We start from the raw sequence: 24,476 nt of genomic DNA, 5'->3' as shown, positions 1-24,476 counted from the left end.
TCCCAAGGCTGCCGTGATCCCAACAATTCAACAACCGATACAATGTAAAACAAAAACCCAATTAATACAAAACACAACAATTGTTAAAAACAGTTACAGTCCTCAGCTACTGGGTTTAGCTACACCCTAAGCTGCCTGAGCGGCACCAGAACATCTAATTGTAATGAGTTATGCAAAGTGTTCCAGCAGTGAGGTGTATGAAAAACTTAAAAGTTTACCTAATTCGTTGGAAACTCAAGAGTTAACAAACCCTGTAAACGTGTTTTGGTATGTCATGTTTTTACACTTTAGAAGTAAGCCAGCAGCATACCACTGTGCATCCCTCTGAAGCTAAGCAGGGTTGGTCCTGGTCGGTCCCTGGATGGGAGACCAGATGCTGCTGGAAGTGGTGTTGGAGGGCCAGTAGGAGGCACTCTTTCCTCTGATTGGGGACATTGCCCTGTGTGGGTTGCTGGTTTTCGGGATGGGATGTTAAACAGATGTCCTGACTCTCTGGGGTCACCGAAGAGAGGATTGGAACGGCTGGGGGTCTCAGAGGTTTGGAATGGCTGGGGGTCAACGAGGAGAGGTTTGGAATCCCTGACATAAGCCACAACACCATCAGTAGTTACAGACAAAGCTGATACACTGCATAATAAAATTAATCTGACTAATGACAGAGGGGGGAAAAAATTGTGTTCCAAAAAAGGTCCAGTTGCCAGGACAACGAATCCAAATTCCATCTAGACGTCGTTGCCCTGGAGCACACAACAGACTGTACATACCTCGACCTAAACATCAGCACCACAGGTAACTTCCACAGAGCTGTGAACGATCTGAGAGACAAGAAGGGCTTTCTACGCCATCAAAAGGAACATAAAATTAACATACCAATTAGCATCTGGCTAAAAATACTTGAATCAGTTATAGAACCCATTGCCCTTTACGGTTGGGAGGTCTGGGGTCCGCTCACCAACCAAGATTCACAAAATGGGACAAACACCATATTGAGACTCTGCATGCAGAATTCTGCAAAAATATCCTCAGTGGACAATGTAAAACACCAAATAATGCATGCAGAGCAGAATTAGGCCGATACCAGCTAATTATCAAAATCCAGAAAAGAGCCGTTAAATTCTACAACCACCTAAAAGGAAGTGATTCCCAAACCTTCCATAACAAAGCCATCACCTACAGAGAGATGAACCTGGAGAAGAGTCCCCTAAGCAAGCTGGTCCTGGGGCTCTGTTCACAAACACAAACAGACCCCACAGAGCCCCAGGACAGCAACACAATTAGACCCAACCAAATCATGAGAAAACAAAAAGATAATTACTTGACACATTCCAAAGAATTTACCAAAAATTTGAGCAAACTAGAATGCTATTTGTCCCTAAACAGAGAGGACACAGTGGCAGAATACCTGACCACTGTGACTGACCCAAACTTAAGGAAAGCTTTGACTATGTACAGACTCAGTGAGCATAGCCTTGCTATTGAGAAAGGCCGCCGTAGGCAGACCTGGCTCTCAAGAGAAGACAGGCTATGTGCAACACTGCCCACAAAATGAGGTGGAAACTGAGCTGCACTTCCTAACCTCCTGCCAAATGTATGACCATATTAGAGACACATATTTCCCTCAGATTACACAGATCCACAAAGAATTCAAAAACTCCCATATCTACTGGGTGAAATACCACAGTGTTTCATCACAGCAGCAAGATTTGTGACCTGTTGCCACAAGAAAAGGGGCAACCAGTGAAGAACAAACACCATTGTAAATACAACCCATATTTATGTTGATTTATTTTCCCCTTTCGTACTTTAACTATTTGTACATCATGACAACAATGTTCGACCAATTAGAAAACATTTTCAAGGGACAGTAAGAAAGGGCAACAAACCATCGCAGGCTACAAACCAAAGAAACGTTGGATGACTGTCAAATCAAGACATAAATATGACATTTGAAATGTCTTTAATCTTTTGGAACTTCTGTGAGTGTAAATGTTTACTGTTGTTGTATTCTGGGGGCTAAACTTGGGAACATTGAGATATTAAAGACATAGATAGATCAGAAGCATAGAGGCTGTGTTTCACGTTCATTGGTTCTCTGTAGAAAGACAGTATGGCTGTGGAATGTGTTGGGAGGACGGGAGGAGATCAAAGGATTGCTATAGAGGAAGAAGGGAGTAATAAGGGTTTAGTATCCTGTTACGAGAGAACGAGGAGTGTATAAAGTAGGGTATATATATATATATATACTTGGTTAAGCTTCTCTAGCGTCCATTAGTTATTTACTCTGAAAAATTACAACCTAACACTGTAAATATTTTATTGTTTATTTCACTTTTGTTTATTATCTATTTCACTTGCTTTGGCAACGTTTCCCATGTCAATAAAGCCCTTAAATTGAAATTGAATTGAGAGACAGAGAACATCTGTGAGTGTAATGTTTACTGTTAATTTTTATAGGCTATTTCACTTTTGTTTATTATCTACTTCACTTGCTTTGGCAACGTTTCCCATGTCAATAAAGCCCTTAAATTGAAATTGAATTGAGAGACAGAGAACATCTGTGAGTGTAATGTTTACTGTTAATTTTTATAGGCTATTTCACTTTTGTTTATTATCTACTTCACTTGCTTTGGCAACGTTTCCCATGTCAATAAAGCCCTTAATTGAAATTGAATTGAGAGAGAGAGAGAGAGAGAGAGAGAGAGAGAGAGAGAGAGAGAGAGAGAGAGAGAGAGAGAGAGAGAGAGAGAGAGAGAGAGAGAGAGAGAGAGAGAGAGACAGAGACAGAGACAGAGACAGAGACAGAGACAGAGACAGAGACAGAGACAGAGAGGGGAGGGGAGGGCTTAGAGCATTTATTTATTTTTAAAGCACAGAATAATCGCAAGCACACACACACACACACACACACACACTCAGAGTAAGCACAAAATCACAAAGCTTTACAGTGGTGACTAACGCTCCAACAATGGACTGATTTGAGTCTCTCCCTGCTGAGGAACCTTGGGAGTCTGGGTGTGTGTGTGTGTGAGTGAGTGAGTGAGTGAGTGAGTGAGTGAGTGAGTGAGTGAGTGAGTGAGTGAGTGAGTGAGTGAGTGAGTGTGTGAGTGAGTGTGTGAGTGAGTGAGTGAGTGAGTGAGTGAGTGAATGAGTGTGTGTGTGTGTGTGTGTGTGTGTGAGTGTGAGTGAGTGAGTGAGTGTGTGTGTGTGTGTGTGTGTGTGTGTGTGTGTGTGTGTGTGTGTGTGTGTGTGTGTGTGTGTGTGTGTGTGTGTGTGTGTGTGTGTGTGTGTGTGAGTGTGAGTGTGTGTGTGTGTTAGTGAGTGTGTGTGTGTGAGTGTGAGTGTGTGTGTGTGTTAGTGAGTGAGTGTGTGTGTGTGTGTGTGTGTGAGTGTGAGAGTGTGTGTGTGTGAGTGTGAGTGTGTGTGTGTGTGTGTGTGTGTGTGTGTGTGTGTGTGTGTGTGTGTGTGTGTGTGTGTGTGTGTGTGTGTGTGTGTGTGTGTGTGTGTGTGTGTGTGTGTGTGTGAACAGTACCTGTAACAGAGAGGATGCTCTTCTCCCTGTGCCAACGATCTTAGTTCAGGAGGGTTGATGTAGACAGTGTGTTCACTGCGATGGGACTCGTCCAGCTCTATCAACCAGGTGTCTTCTGGGACATCACTGTCCATCTGAATCTGAAAGGGAACACAACTTCCTGATTCATTTGCCCTACATTCTGTCCGTCCACAACACAGTCCTGTCCTCTATTCTGTCCGTCCACAACACAGTCCTGTCCTCTATTCTGTCCGTCCACAACACAGTCCTGTCCTCTATTCTGTCCGTCCACAACACAGTCCTGTCCTCTATTCTGTCCCGTCCACAACACAGTCCTGTCCTCTATTCTGTCCGTCCACAACACAGTTCTGTCCTCTATTCTGTCTGTCCTCTATTCTGTCTGTCCTCTATTCTGTCTGTCCTCTATTCTGTCTGTCCACAACGCAGTTCACAGTTCAAAGACACAAGAAGGCTACAGACACAGCTACAATGAATCCATACAGCAGCCAAGTTACAGAAACAGGTATTATTTCTATACATGAGAGTGAAAGTGCCTTTGTTCCTACGACCTGCTTCTTCTTTGGCAACGACTAGAAAGCTCGTACAGCGGCTAATGCTATCTATGATCAGTGATCTGTCATCTGTTGCCAGACAGGAACAGGAAATCATTGAAATGATGTCCGACAGAGAAGATACCAGTGATTCCAGACCAGTGATTCCAGACCAGTGATTCCAGACCAGTGATTCCAGACCAGTGATTCCAGACCAGTGATTCCAGACCAGTGATTCCAGACCACTGATTCCAGACCAGTGATTCCAGACCAGTGATTCCAGACCACTGATTCCAGACCAGTGATTCCAGACCAGTGATTCCAGACCACTGATTCCAGACCAGTGATTCCAGACCAGTGATTCCAGACCAGTGATTCCAGACCAGTGATACCAGACCAGTGATTCCAGACCAGTGATTCCAGACCACTGATTCCAGACCAGTGATTCCAGACCAGTGATTCCAGACCAGTGATTCCAGACCACTGATTCCAGACCAGTGATTCCAGAGAGGAGACTACAGATTCCAGAGAGGAGACTACAGATTCCAGAGAGGAGACTACAGATTCCAGAGAGGAGACTACAGATTCCAGAGAGGAGACTACAGATTCCAGAGAGGAGACTACAGATTCCAGAGAGGAGACTACAGATTCCAGAGAGGAGACTACAGATTCCAGAGAGGAGACTACAGATTCCAGATATCAATATCCTATTACAGATCAGAGCCTAAGAGTTAATCCAGACAAACAAGCATTAATAATGAGCCCATGTCTATCAGGGGTCATAACTCAGCATCATCGTCCTTACCCCTCCCTTCTCTCCCTCCTCTCCCTCCCCTCCACCCCTCCTCTCCTCTCCTCTCCTCTCCTCCCCCTCCACCCCTCCTCTCCTCTCCTCCCTCTCCACCCCTCCTTACCTCTCCTCCCCCTCCACCCCTCCTCTCCTCTCCTCTCCTCCCCCTCCACCCCTCCTTACCCCTCCCTTCTCTCCCTCCTCTCCTCCCCCTCCACCCCTCCTCTCCTCTCCTCCCCCTCCACCCCTCCTTACCCCTCCCTTCTTTGCCTCCTCTCCTCCCCTTCACCCCTCCTCTCCTCTCCTCCCCTCCACCCCTCCTTACCCCACCTCTCCTCCCCCCACCCCTCCTTACCCCTCCCTTCTTTGACCCTCCTCTCCTCCCCTTCACCCCTCCCCTCCTCTCCTCCCCCTCCACCCCTCCTCTCCTCTCCTCCCCCTTCACCCCTCCTTACCCCTCCCTTCTCTCCCTCCTCTCCTCCCCCTCCACCCCTCCTCTCCTCTCCTCCCCTCCACCCCTCCTCTCCTCTCCTCCCCCTCCACCCCTCCTTACCCCTCCTTACCCCTCCCTTCTCTCCCTCCTCTCCTCCCCCTCCACCCCTCCTCTCCTCTCCTTCCCCACCACCCCTCCTTACCCCCCTCCTCTCCTCCCCTTCCACCCCTCCTTACCCCTCCCTCCTCCCCCCCCCCCCACTTACACCAATAATCTGAACTGCATGCCAAGGATATGTCAAGTCCGCCTCCCTCCTCTCCTAGTCTACATGAATCCAGCCTCCACTGACCTGAACATAATTCTATAATGTCATGTTGCTCTATGAGACTATTACAGAACACACACACACACACACACACACACACACACACACACACACACACACACACACACACACACACACACACACACACACACACACACACACACACACACACACAGACACAAACAGAGCAGTGTGTCTGGCTGGAAACTAGCCTTGCTTGGTTCTGTAGAGCCCTACTTCCTCTAACTGGCAGAAAGTCAGAATATGAGTCATTAAAGAGAGTAGAGAGAATAAAGCAAGATATTTCACTCTACTGGGCACTGTACTGTAGTGTACTGTATTCAACTGTACTGTACTGTATTGTACTGTATTCAACTGTACTGTACTGTACTTTACTGTATTGTATTGTACTGTACTTTACTGTATTGTACTGTACTGTACTTTACTGTATTGTACTGTACTGTATTCAACTGTATTCAACTGTACTTTACTGTATTGTACTGTACTGTACTTTACTGTATTCAACTGTACTTTACTGTATTGTACTGTACTGTACTTTACTGTATTCAACTGTACTGTACTGTACTTTACTGTATTCAACTGTACTTTACTGTACTGTATTGTACTGTACTTTACTGTAGTGTACTGTATTCTACTGTATTGTATTGTACTGTACTGTATTTTACTGTATAGTACTGTATTTTACTGTATTCTAATGTACTGTACTGTACTGTACTGTACTGTACTTTACTGTACTGTACTGTACTGTATTGTACTGTATTGTACTGTATTGTACTATATTTTACTGTACTGTACTGTACTGTATTGTACTGTATTGTATTGTACTGTATTGTACTATATTTTACTGTACTGTACTGTACTGTACTGTATTGTACTGTACTTTACTGTATTGTACTGTACTGTATTTCACTGTATTGTACTATATTTTACTGTATTGTATTGTACTGTACTGTACTTTACTGTATTGTATTGTACTTTATTGTGCTGTATAGTATAGTATTGTACTGTATTGTATTGTATTGTACTGTATTGTACACACTTAATTATGTTTTATGCAACCTGGCCCAGTCTCTTTGGTACATGATATGAAGTACAGGGAGTGGATTAGCTATAGAGACTGGTAGCCAGGCTATACAGTAGACAGGGAGTGGGTTAGCTATAGAGACTGGTACCCAGGCTATACAGTAGACAGGGAGTACAGGGAGTGGGTTAGCTATAGAGACTGGTAGCCAGGCTATACAGTAGACAGGGAGTGGGTTAGCTATAGAGACTGGTACCCAGGCTATACAGTAGACAGGGAGTACAGGGAGTGGGTTAGCTATAGAGACTGGTACCCAGGCTATACAGTAGACAGGGAGTGGATTAGCTATAGAGACTGGTACCCAGGCTATACAGTAGACAGGGAGTGGATTAGCTATAGAGACTGGTACCCAGGCTATACAGTAGACAGGGAGTGGGTTAGCTATAGAGACTGGTAGTCAGGCTATACAGTAGACAGGGAGTGGATTAGCTATAGAGACTGGTAGCCAGGCTATACAGTAGACAGGGAGTGGGTTAGCTATAGAGACTGGTACCCAGGCTATACAGTAGACAGGGAGTGGATTAGCTATAGAGACTGGTACCCAGGCTATACAGTAGACAGGGAGTGGATTAGCTATAGAGACTGGTAACCAGGCTATACAGTAGACAGGGAGTACAGGGAGTGGGTTAGCTATAGAGACTGGTACCCAGGCTATACAGTAGACAGGAAGTGGGTTAGCTATAGAGACTGGTAGTCAGGCTATACAGTAGACAGGGAGTGGATTAGCTATAGAGACTGGTAGCCAGGCTATACAGTAGACAGGGAGTGGATTAGCTATAGAGACTGGTAGTCAGGCTATAACTGATGGCTGTCATTTTGTTTACACCAGGTTCATTTATACTGGCTTCACGAGGGAGTAACTTTACACTAAGTTGATCCTAAATTGGTCAGCAATATTGAAAACATATTATTATGAGATCATGCATTTCTTCTCTAGCTTTACTGTAATCGACATTGTGTTGCTTTGTAGTAGAGAGGTTTGCTACTTCATTTGAACAGGTTTTAGAAGATAAATACGTAATTTTTTTGCGCAATATATACTTTTTTAAACAATATCATAGTATTGTATGAACTGAACAGAAGCAAATAATTTCTTGGTAACATTTTAAAATATAACAACATTTAGGAATTATTTGTAGGTTTTAATCCCGACAAAAAAACGTTAAATGCATGTATTTTGTCTTAATGGAGGCTGTTAAATCCAATGGCGGCTGTTCCTTATGAGGAGCATCATAATGGCGGACAGTGACATCAGAATAGTGCCCCCTGTCAGCCATCTAGTGAATACATATACAATGCATTTGGAAAATATTCAGACCCCTTGATTTTTGTCCACATTGTTACGTTACAGCCTTATTCTAAAATGTATTAAATTGTTTTTATTTCCCCTCATCAATGTATACACAATACCCCATAATGACAAAGCAAAAACAGGTTTCAGAAATTTTTCCAAATGTATTAAAAATGTAAAAAAAAACTGAAATAATACATTTACATAAATATTCAGACCCTTTACTCAGTATTTTGTTGAAGCACCTTTGGCAGCACCTTTGGCAGCACCTTTGGCAGCGATTACAGCCTTGAGTCTTCTTGGGTATGTCGCTACAAGCTTGGGACACCTGTATTTGGGGAGTTTCTCCCATTCTTCTCTGCAGATCCTCTCAAGCTCTGTCAGGTTGCATGGGGAGCGTCGCTGCACAGCTATTTTCAGGTCTCTCCAGAGATGTTCGTTCGGGTTCAAGTCAGTGCTCTGGCTGGGCCACTCAAGGACATTTAGTGACTTGTCCTGAAGCCACTCCTGTGTTGTCTTGGCTGTGTGTTTATGGTCGTTGTCCTGTTGGAAGGTGAACCTTCGCCCCAGTCTGAGGTCCTGAGCGCTCTGGAGCAGGTTTTCATCAAGAATCTCTGCACTTTGCTCCATTAATCTTTCCCTCAATCCTGACTTGTCTCCAAGTCCCTGCCGCTGAAAAATATCCCCACAGCATGATGCTGCCACCACCATGCTTCACCGTAGGGATGGTGCCAGGTTTCCTCCAGATGTGACGCTTGGCATTCAGGCCAAAGAGTTCAATCTTGGTTTCATCAGACAAGAGGATCTCAAGGTCTGAGAGTCCTTTAGGTGCCTTTTGTTTTCTTATTTTTACTAATTGTGTACATAATGTTGCTGCCCCCGTCTCATATGACCGAAAAATAACTTCTGGACATCAGAACAGCGATTACTCAACTCGAACAGGAATAATTGTTCTTTAACAAGTCCGACGCTTAGGATATACTGTTCAATCATTGGAGAAAAAAAATGGAAAACAAAATGGATGACCTACAATCAAGATTATCCAACTGGACATTAAAAACTGTAACATCTTATGTTTCACCGAGTTGTGGCTGAACGACGACACGGATAAGAGAAGCTACGTCTGGTAAGACGAGGGGTTGGGGTGTGTGTCTATTTGTAATTAACAGCTGGTGCTGAGATGTCTAATATTAAAGAAGTCTCGAGCTATTGCTCGCCTGAGGTAGAGTACCTCATGATAAGCTGTAGACCACACTATCTACCAAGAGGTAGAGTATCTCATGATAAGCTGTAGACCACAGTATCTACCAAGAGGTAGAGTATCTCATGATAAGCTGTAGACCACACTATCTACCAAGAGGTAGAATACCTCATGATAAGCTGTAGACCACACTATCTACCAAGAGGTAGAGTACCTCATGATAAGCTGTAGACCACACTATCTACCAAGAGGTCGAGTACCTCATGATCAGCTGTAGACCACACTATCTACCAAGAGGTAGAGTACCTCATGATAAGCTGTAGACCACACTATCTACCAAGAGGTAGAGTATCTCATGATAAGCTGTAGACCACACTATCTACCAAGAGGTAGAGTACCTCATGATAAGCTGTAGACCACACTATCTACCAAGAGAGGTAGAGTACCTCATGATAAGCTGTAGACCACACTATCTACCAAGAGGTAGAGTATCTCATGATAAGCTGTAGACCACACTATCTACCAAGAGAGGTAGAGTACCTCATGATCAGCTGTAGACCACACTATCTACCAAGAGAGTTCTCATCTATATTATTCCTAGCCGTCTATTTACCATCACAAACCGATGCTGCACTAAGACGGCACTCAACCAGCTGTATAAGGCCATAAACAAACAAGAAAATGCTCATCCAGAGGCGGTGCTCCTAGTGGCCGGGGACTTTAATGCAGGGAAACTTAAATCAGTTTTACCTCATTTCTACCAGCATGTCACATGTGCAACCAGAGGGGAAAAAACTCTATACCAGCTTCACTCCACACACAGATATGCGTACAAAGCTCTCCCTCGCCATCCATTTGGCAAATCTGACCATAATTCTATCCTCCTTATTCCTGCTTACAAGCAAAACTAAAGCAGGAAGCACCAGTGACTCGCTCAATACGGAAGTGGTCAGATGACGCGGATGCTAAGCAACAGGACTGTTTTGCTAGCACAGACTGGAATATGTTCCGGGATTCATCCAATAGTATTGAGGAGTATACCACCTCAGTCATCGGGTTCATCAATAAGTGCATCGACGACGTTGTCCCCACAGTGACCGTACGCACATATCCCAACCAGAAGCCATGGAATACAGGCAACATCCGCATCGAGCTAAAGGCTAGAGCTGCCACTTTCAAGGAGCGGGACACTAAACCGGACGCTTATAAGAAATCCAGCTATGCCCTCAGACGAACCATCAAACAGGCAAAGCGTCAATACAGGACTAAGATTGAATCCTACTACACCGGCTCTGAGGCTCGTCGGATGTGGCAGGGCTTGAAAACTATTATGGACTACAAAGGCAAACCCAGCTACGTACGAGCTGCCCAGTGATGCGAGCCTACCAGACGAGCTAAAAGCCTTTTATGCTCGCTTCGAGGCAAGCAACACTGAAGCATGCACGAGAGCACCAGCTGTTCTGGATGACTGTGTGATAACGCTATTTGGTAGCCGATGTGAACAAAACCTTTAAACAGGTCAACATTCACAAGGCCGCTGGGCCAGACGCATTACCAGGACGTGTACTCAAAGCATCCGCGGACCAACTGGCAAGTGTCTTCACTGACATTTTCAACCTCTCCCTGACTGAGTCTGTAATACCTACATGTTTCAAGCAGACCACCATAGTCCCTGTGCCCAAGGAAGTGAAGGTAACCTGCCTAAATGATTACCGCCCCGTGGCACTCACGTCGGTAGACATGAAGTGCTTTGAAAGGCTGGTCATGGCTCACATCAACAGCATCCTCCCGGACACCCTAGACCCACTCCAATTCGCATACCGCCCCAACAGATCCACAGATGACCCAATCTCAATCGCACTCAACACTGCCCTCACCCACCTGGACAAAAGGAACACCTATGTGAGAATGCTGTTCATTGATTACAGCTCAGCGTTCAACACCATAGTGCCCTCAAAGCTCATCACTAAGCTAAGGATCCTGGGACTGAACACCTCCCTCTGCAACTGGATCCTGGTCTTCCTGACGGGCCACCCCCAGGTGGTAAGGGTAGGTAACAACACATCCGCCACGCTGATCCTCAACACTGGAGCCCCTCAGGGGTGCGTGCTCAGTCCCCTCCTGTACTCCCTGTTCACCCACGACGGCGTGGCCGAACACGACTCCAACACCATCATTAAGTTTGCTGACGACACAACATTGGTAGTAGGCCTCATCACCGATAACGATGAGACATCCTATAGGGAGGAGGTCAGAGACCTGGCAGTGTGGTGCCAGGACAACAACCTCTCCCTCAATGTGAGCAAGACAAAGGAGCTGATCGTGGACTATAGGAAAAGGAGGGCCGAACAGGCCCCCATTAACATCAACGGGGCTGTATTGGAGCGGGTCGAGAGTTTCAAATTCCTTGGTGTCCACATCACCAACAAACTATCATGGTCGAAACACACCAAGACAGTCGTGAAGAGGACACGACAAAACCTTTTCCCACTCAGGAGACTGAAAATATTTGGCATGGGTCCTCAGATACTCAAAAAGTTCTACAGCTGCACCATCGAGAGCATCCTGACCGGTTGCATCACCGCCTGGTATGGCAACTGCTCGGCATAAGGCGCTACAGAGGGCGGTGCGAATGGCCCAGTACATCACTGGGGCCAAGCTTCCTTCAATCGAGGACCTCTATACCAGGCGGTGTCAGAAGAAAGACCCAACAATTGTCAAAAACTCCAGTCACCCTAGTCAGACTGTTCTCTCTGCTACCGCACGGCAAGCGGTACCGACGCGCCAAGTCTAGGACCAAAAGGCTCCTTAACAGCCTCTATCCCCAAGCCATAAAACTGCTGAACACCTAATCTGCTGCTACTTGCTGTTTATTATCTATGTATAGTCACTTCACACCTCCCTACATGTAGCTATTACCTCTAACCTGTACCCCTGCACACTGACTCTGTACCGGTAACCACCTGTATATAGCCTCCACATTGACTCTGTACCGGTAACCACCTGTATATAGCCTCCACATTGACTCTGTACTGGTAACCACCTGTATATAGCCTCCACATTGACTCTGTACCGGTACCCCCTGTATATAGCCTCCACATTGACTCTGTACCGGTAACCACCTGTATATAGCCTCCACATTGACTCTGTACCGGTACCACCTGTATATAGCCTCCACATTGACTCTGTACCGGTAACCACCTGTATATAGCCTCCACATTGACTCTGTACCGGTAACCACCTGTATATAGCCTCCACATTGACTCTGTACCGGTAACCACCTGTATATAGCCTCCACATTGACTCTGTACCGGTAACCACCTGTATATAGCCTCCACATTGACTCTGTACCGGTAACCACCTGTATATAGCCTCCACATTGACTCTGTATCGGTATCCCCTGTATATAGCCTCCACATTGACTCTGTACCGGTAACCACCTGTATATAGCCTCCACATTGACTCTGTACCGGTAACCACCTGTATATAGCCTCCACATTGACTCTGTACCGGTAACCACCTGTATATAGCCTCCACATTGACTCTGTACCGGTAACCACCTGTATATAGCCTCCACATTGACTCTGTACCGGTAACCACCTGTATATAGCCTCCACATTGACTCTGTACCGGTACCACCTGTATATAGCCTCCACACTGACTCTGTACCGGTACCCCCTGTATATAGCCTCCACATTGACTCTGTACCGGTACCACCTGTATATAGCCTCCACATTGACTCTGTACCGGTACCCACCTGTATATAGCCTCCACATTGACTCTGTACCGGTACCACCTGTATATAGCCTCCACATTGACTCTGTACCGGTACCACCTGTATATAGCCTCCACATTGACTCTGTACTGGTACCCCCTGTATATAGCCTCCACATTGACTCTGTACCGGTACCACCTGTATATAGCCTCCACATTGACTCTGTACCGGTACCACCTGTATATAGCCTCCACATTGACTCTGTACTGGTACCCCCTGTATATAGCCTCCACATTGACTCTGTACCGGTACCACCTGTATATAGCCTCCACATTGACTCTGTACCGGTACCCCCTGTATATAGCCTCCACATTGACTCTGTACCGGTACCACCTGTATATAGCCTCCACATTGACTCTGTACCGGTACCCCCTGTATATAGTCTCCACATTGACTCTGTACCGGTACCACCTGTATATAGCCTCCACATTGACTCTGTACCGGTACCCCCTGTATATAGCCTCCACATTGACTCTGTACCGGTACCACCTGTATATAGCCTCCACATTGACTCTGTAATGGTACCCCCTGTATATAGCCTCCACATTGACTCTGTACCGGTACCCCCTGTATATAGCCTCCACATTGACTCTGTACCGGTACCCACCTGTATATAGCCTCCACATTGACTCTGTACCGTAATACCCTGTATATAGCCTCCACATTGACTCTGTACCGGTAACCACCTGTATATAGCCTCCACATTGACTCTGTACCGGTACCCCCTGTATATAGCCTCCACATTGACTCTGTACCGGTAACCACCTGTATATAGCCTCCACATTGACTCTGTACCGGTACCCACCTGTATATAGCCTCCACATTGACTCTGTACCGTAATACCCTGTATATAGCCTCCACATTGACTCTGTACCGGTACCCCCTGTATATAGCCTCCACATTGACTCTGTACCGGTAACCACCTGTATATAGCCTCCACATTGACTCTGTACCGGTACCCCCTGTATATAGCCTCCACATTGACTCTGTACCGGTAACCACCTGTATATAGCCTCCACATTGACTCTGTACCGGTACCCCCTGTATATAGCCTCCACATTGACTCTGTACCGGTAACCACCTGTATATAGCCTCCACATTGACTCTGTACCGGTACCCACCTGTATATAGCCTCCACATTGACTCTGTACCGTAATACCCTGTATATAGCCTCCACATTGACTCTGTACCGGTACCCCCTGTATATAGCCTCCACATTGACTCTGTACCTGTAACCACCTGTATATAGCCTCCACATTGACTCTGTACCGGTACCCCCCTGTATATAGCCTCCACATTGACTCTGTACCGGTAACCACCTGTATATAGCCTCCACATTGACTCTGTACCGGTAACCACCTGTATATAGCCTCCACATTGACTCTGTACCGTAATACCCTGTATATAGCCTCCACATTGACTCTGTACCGGTACCCCCTGTATATAGCCTCCACATTGACTCTGTACCGGTAACCACCTGTATATAGTCTCCACATTGACTCTGTACCGGTACCCCCTGTATATAGCCTCCACATTGACTCTGTACCGGTAACCACCTGTATATAGTCTCCACATTGACTCTGTACCGGTAACCCCTGTATATAGCCTCCACATTGACTCTGTACCGGTACCCCCTGTATATAGCCTCCACATTGACTCTGTACCGTAATACCCTGTATATAGCCTCCACATTGACTCTGTACCGGTAACCCCCTGTATATAGCCTCCACATTGACTCTGTACCGTAATACCCTGTATATAGCCTCCACATTGACTCTGTACCGTAATACCCTGTATATAGCCTCCACATTGACTCTGTACCGGTACCCCCTGTATATAGCCTCCACATTGACTCTGTACCGGTACCCCCTGTATATAGCCTCCACATTGACTCTGTACCGGTACCCCCTGTATATAGCCTCCACATTGACTCTGTACCGGTACCCCCTGTATATAGCCTCCACATTGACTCTGTAATGGTACCCCCTGTATATAGCCTCCACATTGACTCTGTACCGGTACCCCCCTGTATATAGCCTCCACATTGACTCTGTACCGGTACCCCCTGTATATAGCCTCCACATTGACTCTGTACCGGTACCCCCTGTATATAGCCTCCACATTGACTCTGTACCGGTACCCCCTGTATATAGCCTCCACATTGACTCTGTAATGGTACCCCCTGTATATAGCCTCCACATTGACTCTGTACCGTAATACCCTGTATATAGCCTCCACATTGACTCTGTACCGGTACCCCCTGTATATAGCCTCCACATTGACTCTGTACCGTAATACCCTGTATATAGCCTCCACATTGACTCTGTACCGTAATACCCTGTATATAGCCTCCACATTGACTCTGTACCGTAATACCCTGTATATAGCCTCCACATTGACTCTGTACCGTAATACCCTGTATATAGCCTCCACATTGACTCTGTACCGTAACACCCTGTATATAGCCTCCACATTGACTCTGTACCGTAATACCCTGTATATAGCCTCCACATTGACTCTGTACCGTAATACCCTGTATATAGCCTCCACATTGACTCTGTACCGGTACCCCCTGTATATAGCCTCCACATTGACTCTGTACCGGTAACCACCTGTATATAGCCTCCACATTGACTCTGTACCGGTAACCACCTGTATATAGCCTCCACATTGACTCTGTACCGTAATACCCTGTATATAGCCTCCACATTGACTCTGTACCGTAATACCCTGTATATAGCCTCCACATTGACTCTGTACTGGTACCCCTGTATATAGCCTCCACATTGACTCTGTACCGGTACCCCCTGTATATAGCCTCCACATTGACTCTGTACCGTAATACCCTGTATATAGCCTCCACATTGACTCTGTACCGTAATACCCTCTATATAGCCTCCACATTGACTCTGTACCGTAATACCCTGTATATAGCCTCCACATTGACTCTGTACCGTAATACCCTGTATATAGCCTCGTTATTGTTATTTTTTACTTTAGTTTATTTGGTAAATATTTTCTTAACTCTTTCTTGAGTTTCTGTTGGTTAAGGGCTTGTAAGTGAGCATTTCACGGTAAGGTATGTTGTATTCGGCGCATGTGACAAATAAAGTTTGATTTGATATTATTTGAATTTGGTGTTTGTCCCATTTTTTTTGTGAATTCTTGGTTTGGTGAGCAGGACCCCAGACCTCACAACCATAAAAAAAGCAATGGGTTCTATAACTGATTCAAGTATTTTTTTTTTTAAAATCCAGATCCTAATTGGTACGTTGAATGTTACGTTCCTTTATGTTTTCTCTGTCTCTCTCCACTTTCTCAACTTCTGATCTCCACTGCGTCTCTCTCGATGGCTAGCACCACATCCCACAACTGTACCCAGCACTGCAGCCGAGTCACAACCAAAGAAGAAGCTTAGGTTTTAAGTTACAACATTGAAACGTAATTAATATACAAAGTAATGAAGGAGAAGACGGTCTGAGAGCTTACCTTGCTTCCATTGCTGTAAAGCTGTCCAAGCAAGACCCAAGATCACAGGTAGACAGGCGGGAAGACAGACAGGTAGACAGACAGGTAGACAGGCAGGTAGACAGACAGACAGGTAGACAGGCAGGCAGGTAGACAGGCAGGTAGACAGACAGGTAGACAGGCAGGTAGACAGGCAGGTAGACAGGCAGACAGGTAGACAGGTAGACAGGCAGGTAGACAGGTAGACAGGCAAGTAGACAGACAGGTAGACAGGCAGACAGGTAGACAGGTAGACAGGCAGGTAGACAGGTAGACAGGCAGGTAGACAGACAGGTAGACAGGCAGGCAGGTAGACAGGCAGGTAGACAGACAGGTAGACAGGCAGACAGGTAGACAGGTAGACAGGCAGGTAGACAGGCAGGTAGACAGGTAGACAGACAGGTAGACAGGCAGGTAGACAGGCAGGTAGACAGGCAGGTAGACAGGCAGGCAGGTAGACAGGCAGGTAGACAGGTGGGTAGACAGGCAGACAGGTAGACAAACAGGTAGATTGGCAGACAGACAGACATGTAGACATGCAGACAGGCAGACAGGTAGGTAGACAGACAGACAGGTAGACAGGTGGGTAGACAGGCAGGTAGACAGGTAGACAGGCAGACAGGTAGACAGGCAGGCAGACAGGCAGACAGGTAGACAGGCAGGTAGACAGGCAGACAGGTAGACAGGCAGGTAGACAGACAGGAAGACAGACAGGAGAGTGTAAAGGAAATGCACCAGGCAGAGGGAGAAGGAGAGAAACAGATGAAGGATTGACTAGAGAACAGAAGGACTAATACTAATTGTAGCCTAAAGGGACAAGCATTCTGCTGGTTGCAGTTTGGTCTACAATTTCCTGGATATTTCTTGTTGGTTTAGCCAAAGGCCCTGTATAACCATAAATTACGAATACATTCTGGATGAGATACTGACTCTCACAAACAACTCAGATGACTGATAAACATTTCTTAATTTAAAGGACCACCTACAATTTCAAATACATGAACTGTGTCCTGTGAATGACTCGTTCTATGTAATGTCCTTCCTCATCGACACACTGAGAATACTATAGGACATTATCATCTTACCTCATCGACACACTGAGAATACTATAGGACATTATCATCTTACCTCATCGACACACTGAGAATACTATAGGACATTATCATCTTACCTCATCGACACACTGAGAATACTATAGGACATTATCATCTTACCTCATCGACACACTGAGAATACTATAGGACATTATCATCTTACCTCATCGACACACTGAGAATACTATAGGACATTATCATCTTACCTCATCGACACACTGAGAATACTATAGGACATTATCATCTTACCTCATCGACACACTGAGAATACTATAGGACATTATCATCTTACCTCATCGACACACTGAGAATACTATAGGACATTATCATCTTACCTCATCGACACACTGAGAATACTATAGGACATTATCATCTTACCTCATCGACACACTGAGAATACTATAGGACATTATCATCTTACCTCATCGACACACTGAGAATACTATAGGACATTATCATCTTACCTCATCGACACACTGAGAATACTATAGGACATTATCATCTTACCTCATCGACACACTGAGAATACTATAGGACATTATCATCTTACCTCATCGACACACTGAGAATACTATAGGACATTATCATCTTACCTCATCGACACACTGAGAATACTATAGGACATTATCATCTTACCTCATCGACACACTGAGAATACTATAGGACATTATCATCTTACCTCATCGACACACTGAGAATACTATAGGACATTATCATCTTACCTCATCGACACACTGAGAATACTATAGGACATTATCATCTTACCTCATCGACACACTGAGAATACTATAGGACATTATCATCTTACCTCATCGACACACTGAGAATACTATAGGACATTATCATCTTACCTCATCGACACACTGAGAATACTATAGGACATTATCATCTTACCTCATCGACACACTGAGAATACTATAGGACATTATCATCTTACCTCATCGACACACTGAGAATACTATAGGACATTATCATCTTACCTCATCGACACACTGAGAATACTATAGGACATTATCATCTTACCTCATCGACACACTGAGAATACTATAGGACATTATCATCTTACCTCATCGACACACTGAGAATACTATAGGACATTATCATCTTACCTCATCGACACACTGAGAATACTATAGGACATTATCATCTTACCTCATCGACACACTGAGAATACTATAGGACATTATCATCTTACCTTATCGACACACTGAGAATAATATAGGACATTATCATCTTACCTTATCAACACACTGAGAATAATATAGTACATTATCATCTTACCTTATCGACACACTGAGAATACTATAGGACATTATCATCTTACCTTATCAACACACTGAGAATAATATAGGACATTATCATCTTACCTTATCGACACACTGAGAATAATATAGTACATTATCATCTTACCTTATCAACACACTGAGAATACTATAGGACATTATCATCTTACCTCATCGACACACTGAGAATACTATAGGACATTATCATCTTACCTCATCGACACACTGAGAATACTATAGGACATTATCATCTTACCTCATCGACACACTGAGAATACTATAGGACATTATCATCTTACCTCATCGACACACTGAGAATACTATAGGACATTATCATCTTACCTCATCGACACACTGAGAATACTATAGGACATTATCATCTTACCTCATCGACACACTGAGAATACTATAGGACATTATCATCTTACCTCATCGACACACTGAGAATACTATAGGACATTATCATCTTACCTCATCGACACACTGAGAATACTATAGGACATTATCATCTTACCTCATCGACACACTGAGAATACTATAGGACATTATCATCTTACCTCATCGACACACTGAGAATACTATAGGACATTATCATCTTACCTCATCGACACACTGAGAATACTATAGGACATTATCATCTTACCTCATCGACACACTGAGAATACTATAGGACATTATCATCTTACCTCATCGACACACTGAGAATACTATAGGACATTATCATCTTACCTTATCAACACACTGAGAATAATATAGGACATTATCATCTTACCTTATCGACACACTGAGAATAATATAGGACATTATCATCTTACCTTATCAACACACTGAGAATACTATAGGACATTATCATCTTACCTTATCGACACACTGAGAATAATATAGTACATTATCATCTTACCTTATCAACACACTGAGAATAATATAGGACATTATCATCTTACCTTATCAACACACTGAGAATAATATAGTACATTATCATCTTACCTTATCAACACACTGAGAATACTATAGGACATTATCATCTTACCTTATCAACACACTGAGAATACTATAGGACATTATCATCTTACCTCATCGACACACTGAGAATACTATAGGACATTATCATCTTACCTTATCAACACACTGAGAATACTATAGGACATTATCATCTTACCTTATCGACACACTGAGAATACTATAGGACATTATCATCTTACCTTATCAACACACTGAGAATACTATAGGACATTATCATCTTACCTCATCGACACACTGAGAATACTATAGGACATTATCACCTTACCTCATCGACACACTGAGAATACTATAGGACATTATCATCTTACCTCATCGACACACTGAGAATACTATAGGACATTATCATCTTACCTCATCGACACACTGAGAATACTATAGGACATTATCATCTTACCTCATCGACACACTGAGAATACTATAGGACATTATCATCTTACCTCATCGACACACTGAGAATACTATAGGACATTATCATCTTACCTCATCGACACACTGAGAATACTATAGGACATTATCATCTTACCTCATCGACACACTGAGAATACTATAGGACATTATCATCTTACCTCATCGACACACTGAGAATACTATAGGACATTATCATCTTACCTCATCGACACACTGAGAATACTATAGGACATTATCATCTTACCTCATCGACACACTGAGAATACTATAGGACATTATCATCTTACCTCATCGACACACTGAGAATACTATAGGACATTATCATCTTACCTCATCGACACACTGAGAATACTATAGGACATTATCATCTTACCTCATCGACACACTGAGAATACTATAGGACATTATCATCTTACCTCATCGACACACTGAGAATACTATAGGACATTATCATCTTACCTCATCGACACACTGAGAATACTATAGGACATTATCATCTTACCTCATCGACACACTGAGAATACTATAGGACATTATCATCTTACCTCATCGACACACTGAGAATACTATAGGACATTATCATCTTACCTCATCGACACACTGAGAATACTATAGGACATTATCATCTTACCTCATCGACACACTGAGAATACTATAGGACATTATCATCTTACCTCATCGACACACTGAGAATACTATAGGACATTATCATCTTACCTCATCGACACACTGAGAATACTATAGGACATTATCATCTTACCTCATCGACACACTGAGAATACTATAGGACATTATCATCTTACCTCATCGACACACTGAGAATACTATAGGACATTATCATCTTACCTCATCGACACACTGAGAATACTATAGGACATTATCATCTTACCTCATCGACACACTGAGAATACTATAGGACATTATCATCTTACCTCATCGACACACTGAGAATACTATAGGACATTATCATCTTACCTCATCGACACACTGAGAATACTATAGGACATTATCATCTTACCTCATCGACACACTGAGAATACTATAGGACATTATCATCTTACCTCATCGACACACTGAGAATACTATAGGACATTATCATCTTACCTCATCGACACACTGAGAATACTATAGGACATTATCATCTTACCTCATCGACACACTGAGAATACTATAGGACATTATCATCTTACCTCATCGACACACTGAGAATACTATAGGACATTATCATCTTACCTCATCGACACACTGAGAATACTATAGGACATTATCATCTTACCTCATCGACACACTGAGAATACTATAGGACATTATCATCTTACCTCATCGACACACTGAGAATACTATAGGACATTATCATCTTACCTCATCGACACACTGAGAATACTATAGGACATTATCATCTTACCTCATCGACACACTGAGAATACTATAGGACATTATCATCTTACCTCATCGACACACTGAGAATACTATAGGACATTATCATCTTACCTCATCGACACACTGAGAATACTATAGGACATTATCATCTTACCTCATCGACACACTGAGAATACTATAGGACATTATCATCTTACCTCATCGACACACTGAGAATACTATAGGACATTATCATCTTACCTCATCGACACACTGAGAATACTATAGGACATTATCATCTTACCTCATCGACACACTGAGAATACTATAGGACATTATCATCTTACCTCATCGACACACTGAGAATACTATAGGACATTATCATCTTACCTCATCGACACACTGAGAATACTATAGGACATTATCACCTTACCTCATCGACACACTGAGAATACTATAGGACATTATCACCTTACCTCATCGACACACTGAGAATACTATAGGACATTATCACCTTACCTCATCGACACACTGAGAATACTATAGGACATTATCACCTTACCTCATCGACACACTGAGAATACTATAGGACATTATCACCTTACCTCATCGACACACTGAGAATACTATAGGACATTATCACCTTACCTCATCGACACACTGAGAATACTATAGGACATTATCACCTTACCTCACCGACACACTGAGAATACTATAGGACATTATCACCTTACCTCACCGACACACTGAGAATACTATAGGACATTATCACCTTACCTCACCGACACACTGAGAATACTATAGGACATTATCACCTTACCTCACCGACACACTGAGAATACTATAGGACATTATCACCTTACCTCATCGACACACTGAGAATACTATAGGACATTATCACCTTACCTCATCGACACACTGAGAATACTATAGGACATTATCACCTTACCTCATCGACACACTGAGAATACTATAGGACATTATCACCTTACCTCATCGACACACTGAGAATACTATAGGACATTATCACCTTACCTCATCGACACACTGAGAATACTATAGGACATTATCATCTTACCTCATCGACACACTGAGAATACTATAGGACATTATCATCTTACCTCATCGACACACTGAGAATACTATAGGACATTATCATCTTACCTCATCGACACACTGAGAATACTATAGGACATTATCATCTTACCTCATCGACACACTGAGAATACTATAGGACATTATCATCTTACCTCATCGACACACTGAGAATACTATAGGACATTATCATCTTACCTCATCGACACACTGAGAATACTATAGGACATTATCATCTTACCTCATCGACACACTGAGAATAATATAGGACATTATCATCTTACCTCATCGACACACTGAGAATACTATAGGACATTATCATCTTACCTCATCGACACACTGAGAATACTATAGGACATTATCATCTTACCTCATCGACACACTGAGAATACTATAGGACATTATCATCTTACCTCATCGACACACTGAGAATACTATAGGACATTATCATCTTACCTCATCGACACACTGAGAATACTATAGGACATTATCATCTTACCTCATCGACACACTGAGAATACTATAGGACATTATCATCTTACCTCATCGACACACTGAGAATACTATAGGACATTATCATCTTACCTCATCGACACACTGAGAATACTATAGGACATTATCATCTTACCTCATCGACACACTGAGAATACTATAGGACATTATCATCTTACCTCATCGACACACTGAGAATACTATAGGACATTATCATCTTACCTCATCGACACACTGAGAATACTATAGGACATTATCATCTTACCTCATCGACACACTGAGAATACTATAGGACATTATCATCTTACCTCATCGACACACTGAGAATACTATAGGACATTATCATCTTACCTCATCGACACACTGAGAATACTATAGGACATTATCATCTTACCTCATCGACACACTGAGAATACTATAGGACATTATCATCTTACCTCATCGACACACTGAGAATACTATAGGACATTATCATCTTACCTCATCGACACACTGAGAATACTATAGGACATTATCATCTTACCTTCGATGGGGCACCGACACACTGAGAATACTATAGGACATTATCATCTTACCTCATCGACACACTGAGAATACTATAGGACATTATCATCTTACCTCATCGACACACTGAGAATACTATAGGACATTATCATCTTACCTCATCGACACACTGAGAATACTATAGGACATTATCATCTTACCTCATCGACACACTGAGAATAATATAGGACATTATCATCTTACCTCATCGACACACTGAGAATAATATAGGACATTATCATCTTACCTCATCAACACACTGAGAATACTATAGTACATTATCATCTTACCTCATCAACACACTGAGAATACTATAGTACATTATCATCTTACCTCATCAACACACTGAGAATAATATAGGACATTATCATCTTACCTCATCAACACACTGAGAATAATATAGTACATTATCATCTTACCTTATCAACACACTGAGAATAATATAGTACATTATCATCTTACCTTATCAACACACTGAGAATACTATAGGACATTATCATCTTACCTTATCGACACACTGAGAATACTATAGTACATTATCATCTTACCTTATCAACACACTGAGAATACTATAGGACATTATCATCTTACCTCATCGACACACTGAGAATAATATAGGACATTATCATCTTACCTCATCAACACACTGAGAATACTATAGGACATTATCATCTT

At 43.3% G+C, this 24,476-nt stretch overlaps 1 protein-coding gene across 1 annotated transcript in view; it reads right to left on the bottom strand.

Annotated features, from left to right (window-relative positions):
* dennd4a (DENN/MADD domain containing 4A) overlaps positions 1–24,476 on the bottom strand; it is a 136,115-nt gene that overhangs the window by 63,102 nt on the left and 48,537 nt on the right. Inside the window, exon 15 of the mRNA XM_082968222.1 lies at positions 3,530–3,669. Coding sequence (XP_082824348.1) covers positions 3,530–3,669 — 140 coding nt within the window. The remainder of the gene's footprint in view (positions 1–3,529; positions 3,670–24,476) is intronic.

Source organism: Salmo salar, chromosome 23, assembly GCF_965601325.2.
Source record: "Salmo salar chromosome 23, fSalSal1, whole genome shotgun sequence".
Classification (NCBI taxonomy): domain Eukaryota; kingdom Metazoa; phylum Chordata; class Actinopteri; order Salmoniformes; family Salmonidae; genus Salmo; species Salmo salar.
The sequence above is the reverse complement of the archived record's forward strand: the minus strand, read 5'-3'. Positions and strand labels throughout refer to the sequence as shown.